The sequence below is a fragment of the Sinocyclocheilus anshuiensis genome, unplaced genomic scaffold (assembly GCF_001515605.1).
Source record: "Sinocyclocheilus anshuiensis isolate Anshui unplaced genomic scaffold, SAMN03320099.WGS_v1.1 scaffold834, whole genome shotgun sequence".
NCBI lineage: Eukaryota > Metazoa > Chordata > Actinopteri > Cypriniformes > Cyprinidae > Sinocyclocheilus > Sinocyclocheilus anshuiensis.
This window is the reverse complement of record NW_015540885.1, coordinates 31,665-38,649: the sequence shown is the minus strand read 5'-3', so window position 1 is coordinate 38,649 and position 6,985 is coordinate 31,665. Positions and strand designations below refer to the sequence as shown.

The 6,985-nt window shown below is 41.1% G+C and overlaps 1 protein-coding gene across 1 annotated transcript in view; it reads right to left on the bottom strand.

Moving 5' to 3' along the window:
- LOC107688674 (tumor necrosis factor ligand superfamily member 11-like) overlaps nt 1-474 on the bottom strand; it is a 12,966-nt gene extending 12,492 nt beyond the window's left edge. Inside the window, exon 1 of the mRNA XM_016486397.1 lies at nt 262-474. Coding sequence (XP_016341883.1) covers nt 262-447 — 186 coding nt within the window. The 5' untranslated portion in view covers nt 448-474. The remainder of the gene's footprint in view (nt 1-261) is intronic.
- Nucleotides 475-6,985: the final 6,511 nt, after the last annotated feature.

Genomic DNA, 6,985 nt, shown 5'->3' with positions numbered 1-6,985 from the left:
AAAAGCACTGAGAGGGCACAAGACGCTTCTTCGAACGCGGCGCGTCTCGCACACTCTGAACGGTCCTGCAACGCTTGACATTCAGAGTTCAAAGCAGGTTAAACGAAAGCAGGCCTCAAAACTGCTGAAACGCAAGTAAAACTAAGATTCATGCACCTAAATTGTGACAATGCCTTTAAAAAGTGTTGTAATGGAAGAGTTTATGAACTGTTTTCTCCCGGGTGCATTCCGCCTGTCTTTGCTTCCTTGAGAGTTCCTTACCTCTCGCAGATAACCGGTTAAGTGCAACAAAATCGCCACACTCGACGCGACCTGCAGCAGTCCCATGACAGCGAGCGTGCCGAATATGAGCGCTCTGTGCGTGGAGCCCGTGTGCGCAGCGCGCCCCGGAGCCTCTTCCATGTCGATATGATTCCGCAGGTACTCGCGATAATCATTAGCTGCCATGAGCGCTCGATCGCGGCACAGATCCTCTCTCAGTGGCAGGACTCGACAAATGATCAACGATTCATATAAACATGTGGGTGGGCAATGGCTTTGGCTTCGCAGACAGCCAATCAGATAATAGACACAGATGATCTCGCTTTTTCATGTTTCCTTTTTTCTTTTCTTCACTTCTTTTTGCGTGAGCTCAGGCAAGAAGAGCAGGTTGCTGTAGTCATATTGCTATCTAAAGCGATTACCATATGAGGACTACACTTAACTTGGAGATGCATGTGGCCTTTACTTTCTACTTATAAATGTTTTGAATAAATCAAGGTATTTGTTATTATTAACCTTTCCTCGCCACAAAGTACCACACAAGCCGCAATGAGATTAAACTGACAGCTTCCTAAAACCAGTGAGATTAACATGACAAGTGCATAATAATAAACCACTTGTACTTTAAACCCACTGTAATGGGACTGCGTTGATAATGACTTACTTCCTGGAGTGATGTAATATTGTTGGCTCCTTTCTGTTGTAATACTGAGACTACACAAGACAGTGGCTGTGCTCAATCTTGTGCTACCTAACTAGACAGCATTTATTGGTGTTATACCTAGTGATCTGCCTGCCTAGTCAATCATTTTAGGCATCAAATCTAGTGAGCTGCCTATGTAGATGCCAGTTTTTGACATCAGTGAGTTGCCTACATAGACAGCATTTTTGGTGTAATACCTAGTCAGCTGCCTTCCTAGACAGCATTTTTGGTGAAACGCCTAGTGAGCTGCCTACACAAGACAACATGTGCTCATGTGCTACCTAACTAAGTTTAATGATCTGGTAGAATTTAAAACTGCACAAATAGTTTATAAAGCAAAAAATAAACAGCTGCCTAGAAATATACAACAATTATTCACAGATAGACAGGGGTGTTATAATTTGAGAGGGGCTTTAAATATGAGACAGCAAAATGCACGGACAAAACTCAAAAGTATGTGTATTTCGATTTGTGGGGTGATATTGTGGAATAGATTAAACGGATATATCAAAGAAAGTGTTAATATGTTGCAATTTAAAAGTAGGTATAAAAGATTTATTTTTGATAAATACAGAAGTGGGGGGTGAAAGTGAGAATTTCAACATTGTTGTTAATGCTGCTTGATTTTGTTTCTGTTTGTCTTCTTTATCTTAATAGATAGATAAAGTAGGACGTAATTTGGACTAGTATTTTTGTATTATTCAAAATGGTATGTCTGATTTATTATGGCTGATTGTGATTTGGTATTGGTAATTAATGAGGATAGGATTTAATAAGCCTAGGGCTTCTACCTACCCTTTTTTTATTTCGAACAGGTTGAATATATGTAAAAAAAAAAAAAATAATAATAATTTATATTTGTTGATTTTTTTTGTTGTTGTTGTTTATTGGTATTTATTTGTATATTTATTATGTGTTTTTTTCCTTTTGTATTTTTAATAGTTAGAAATAAAAATAAATTGAAAAAAAAAAACTATACAGTATTTATGGGTGTAATACCTAGTGATCTGCCTGCCTAGTCAGTCATTTTGGGCATCATATCTAGTGAGCTGCTCATCTAGACATTAAGGGTGTCGATGTAGACACCAGTTTTGGGAATTGTGCCTAGTGAGCTGCCTCTCCTAAACAACCATTTTTGGGCATCATTTTTAGTGAGCTGCCTATGTAAACACCAGTTTTGAACATCATATTGAGCTGCCTACCTAGACAGCATGTTTTGGGCATCATGCCAAGTGAGCTGTTTACCTACAGTACGCTGATAGCGCACGTATATCATCTGTTTGATGTCTGCATTTACATCTGCAAGATGTATTTTTTAGAGTGTTTGCTCATCTGCAATACGTCTATAGGACGTTTCCTATCAGATGTCAAATAGACGTTTAGAAAATGTCTTTAAGATGTTTATGATTTAGAGTGAATGTAAAACTGACATCTTATAGATGTCTATCAGATGTTTGTACACAGCAGATGCTTTCCAGATCAAGCTATCTTTAACAGACATCTTGCAGATGTGCATGTGTTATCTGGGTAGGCAGCAGGTTTAGGGACCATGTCCTTCACAACATTTTTGGGAACCATGCCTAGTGAGCATTTTTGGATGTCATACATATTGAGCCACCCAGGTAGAGAGAAAAAATAAATAAATAAAACAAACGAGCTGACTACCTAAAGCAGGGGTTCTCAAAGTCTACATTCAAAGGTCCAAATCTGAATTTTCATCAGTGTCAAAGGTCCGGACCGGAACAATTGGTTATTACAAAACTTGTTTTTAACAAACATTCATAACATGCATAACAAATAAACATTATTATTTTTTTTTAAATAAAGTGCAAAAGTGGCAAAACGATTAATTTAAGTGTCAGCAATAGAGGTCGACCGATAAGATATTACCGATATTTTCTCTGGCCGATGCCGATATTTAGAAATCAGGGCAGCCGATGGCCGATATATGTTGCTGATTTTTTGGCCAATATGTTTGGCCGATTTTTTTTTTCCCTTCTTCATCTCATAAAAGCGAGTTTGAGTAAATGATTATTTCAGGGCACAAGATGGTAATAGTAGTAGTAGTAGTAGTAGTAGTAGCCTAATTCATAGTAATAATACATGGCTCAAAGCACCTTCTCAAAACAGTTCTGAAGCATGGGTTTTGTTTATGTTTGCTGACAGACACCAGTGTTTCCCACAAGACTTGCAAATGCAAATTCATTCTCTGCCAGCAGGAGAGACGGTCAGTTCTTTTCAAAGATGCATTCATATAAAAACACCCGCGCTGCATTTTAATTTTGAAACGTGCAGTGCTCTGTTTATTCAATGAGGTAGAATCCTTTTGGAAAATCTATTTGTGGAGGTCAGTTTTGATTTTGTGATGGGCCGCCACAAATAACTCAATGTATGGGAAACACTGGACACTGCTATAAGTCAAATGGCCATAATCTAAGTGATAACAAAAATAAATAAATAAAAAATTACTCATATTAGCGGTGAAATGTCGTCCGATTATGTCAAACGTCATATGCTCACTCACTGGATGTCATGACAACAAATGTCATGAAGGAAAAGTTTCAATATCTCGCCTTCGCTTTCATTTCGGACCATCTCCAAAACGACATTAAAAAACTAAACATATGATTTACAAGTTTAACATGCGTTTATCAAAGTAGGAAATAATTAGTGTTCTTGAAATATGAAATTGGGGCGGGTCTGGATCCGGACCGGAGTCTGGACTTTAAGAAGCACTGACCTAAAGTATCACAAGCGCATTCCAAGTATCCTGTCTAAGAAGGCAGCTCACTAACTTTTCAGACACCAGTGAAAAGTTTATTAATACTGCTAAACAGATGTTTTTGCTCCTTTACAATCTATACCATATTGAACAACTCCACAGAATTCGACATTAACAGTCCAGAAACAGATTTTCCAAATAACGCCCACTTTTCAGATCAGCATCCATGATATTCCTGTAGAAAATCAATGAGTCACTGAGTGTTTATCTTAACTTATAAACACACTGAAATTCCTCTTGTTATTGCCAAGCAGAAGCGATGTTAAAAAGAACAGAGCTCCGTAAACGATTGTGCCTTTTGATGTTCAATTGATGCAATTACAAATCCCAGCAGAAAAACCTGTATTAAAAGAGTTATTTTAGGCAGCTTCAGAGAAAATGCGAGTTGAATTGATGAATGTCAACAGAGTTCATGTGCTTGGCTTTCCCCCATTCATCCAGCCTCCAGCGCTGAAACTTGTCATGCTCCAGCATTCTATCAGCGTTTTTTCAGAACCACATTTATTACTCTGGTTGCAGATAGCACCACGCTGGAGTTTGTGTGACTTCTGCGTAACTCGTGTCCACTCGCAGTGTTTTGGCAACGAGCATTCCTGTGGATGACGATCGGGTCACCTGCATTCCCCTTCCAAAATTAGGGCAAGGCCAGACAAGCTCGAACACACTCTGTAACCTTATGAACTTGGTTGCCCTCGTGGGGACCGCTATCCCGCAGAACGCCACGTTCACTCGAGAGTCATTAATATACCGTGATAACCCTTGTTTTGCCGTGGGTTTCTCGTGCCTTCAGCTATTTTCCACAGAATGCAGGCGCTGTGGCAGGAAGGTTTGGGTGGTATTTATACCCTTTTGTTTTGCCATGTGAGCTGTTCTTGCCCAAGCCAGAATGCAGTTGAATACGCCGAACCCAGCACTCCATCAGAATATGACAGACGGCCAAAACCAGGCAGTGTTGAGAGCAAAGCAGTCGAAACCACTGGCAGGCACTTTCCTCAGTGCTGAGCAGGCCCCGGGAGCGTATTATTAGCTCTCCTGTAAGCGTGGTACTGTGAGCGAGAGCACCACGCCAGAATCCTTCCCATGTTTAGCAGACTGTGGAGTCACCATGAGGATGTTTTTTTCTGGCTGCAGACTCCATGTGGCTATGATAAGTGTCTCAGGCCAACCGCTTTCTTTGCATAAACTTCACAATATTTCAGCACTCCAGCAGAGGCAGGAAGTTCGATTTGAAATATTAGCATCACCGCAGAGGCTCGCTCTTGGGATTTTGTATCCCATGGAACTTTCATTGTCCTTTTAGCCTGCAGGATTACATATTCATAGCTCTTACGGTGCTTAATAAGACAGAAACAGTGCTGCGGTCATTGCTCATATTAATCTATGATCAGTGTAAGAGCTGCATAGGCACAGAATTAAGAAGCCGTCACGTTCCAGACTTCAGAAATGGGACATGAAAGAGTGCAGTGTTGTCCTTTCCCTTCTCCACCACATCCTGTGTGGCAAGTCATCTCAGAGCACACAAAGAATACCCGCCTCTTCCTCTTTTCTCCTTACTCGCTCTCTCTTTTATACACCATAACAGAAGAGGTCTTGAAAAGGGCACTTAAGCTCTGCTCTATGTCTGTGTCGTTCTGCGCTGTTTATACTCGGTCTAATGAAGATTATTGCAAAACAACCAACATAAGTTGGCAGGCCCACATGTGCCTTCGATGCACACTGCACGCAAACTTGGCAAGAGCTCCAAAACACATGGCACGCTGCTTTCTAATTGTCTGGCGTTGTGCAGGATTCACTGGTTTAGTCTGTCAGGGAAATCAAAATCATGTTTACAAGTCCCTATGCGACTATAATAAGGGACATCAAGTCTTAAAAAGATACTAAAAACAGTTTCTCTTGGAGACTGGTCCCCTTACATGTCGGTCAGACGGCCACTTCCTCTCTAAGTAGGCGGTTCTTGGCCATACTAAACTGCAAAGTGGACTAGACTTTATGATGGTAATAAAAAAAATGTGGCTACATGAAGACACGGGGGAATGTGGTTTTGACCAAACACTGATTTGAGTGTTGACACGCCCCTGCGTGACCGCGTTCTGAAGCACGTGTGAAATTAGTCCAATGGAGCAGCGAGACGTCACGAGCGGGGTGACGTGAGCGCCAGGAAGTATAAAAGCGCATCCGGCAGAGCGCAAGTTAGCTTCGATGAAGTAGCGCCTGGAGGGATGCAGGGAGTATGGCAAAGAGACGCAGCGTCTCGTTCCCTCGGGGAACCATGGTTACATACCTAACCTAGAGACGTTCCCCTTCAGGAACTCGAGCTGCGTCGAGATCGCTTTGGGAACGAGAATACCCACTGCGCCATACTACCAAGTCCCTGCCTGTGTGTGTATCTTGCGAGCACATCACGAAGAGAGAACTTGGGAACACCTGCTTCAGAACACGGTCACGCAGGGGCGTTCCCAAAGCGATCTCGACGCAGCTCGAGTTCCTGAAGGGGAACATCACTTGCGAAATAAATGTGCCAAAAATATTCAGGCTTAATACATATATTCAGTTTCACTTTATGAGTAGTTTCACTAGTTGGAATACAATGCACATTATTAGAGCATGCGTCAATGGATTGACAGACAAAGACTGTTGTCATGCCAGAGGAATCACTCTAGTGTACGCTCAGCCTTGGGATTATATTGTCTAATTGCTTCTAGTATTTCTAGGAACTGTTATGAATCTTGTGCCAGCATATGCTGTGATCAGGTTTACCATTCTGAAGGAGGGCAATGGCCAGCATAAACTCTTATTTTGATATGTGATCTATTGTTATGGTTAGAAGGCAGCTTATAAAAATGCTTGGCTTTAATACAGTAGAGCATTCAAAGATCTGGCCTGGGTCAAAGTCTACATTATATTTTTCAGTGAACATTGGGACAAAACCCCCAATTTTTTTTTTTTATCATTTTGAAAAAAAAAAAAAAAAGACTATAACAAACAGCTGGAAAGAAAATGTTTTGATCGCCCGTTCCATAAATCATCTTGATTGTATCAGATATCACATACTTGCTTGGTTCCAAAACCTAGTGAACTGGCAACAGAAGCAGCATTTTAAGGCATCATTGGCATGCTTCGATGCTAAAGCCCAAAGTAAACATTCGTTGTTCACAGACAGTTCGTGTGACGTAGGTTTCAACATCAGCACAGTTTGCTAATGTGCGTGCACACTGTCCACACACAGCCCGATTTTGTAT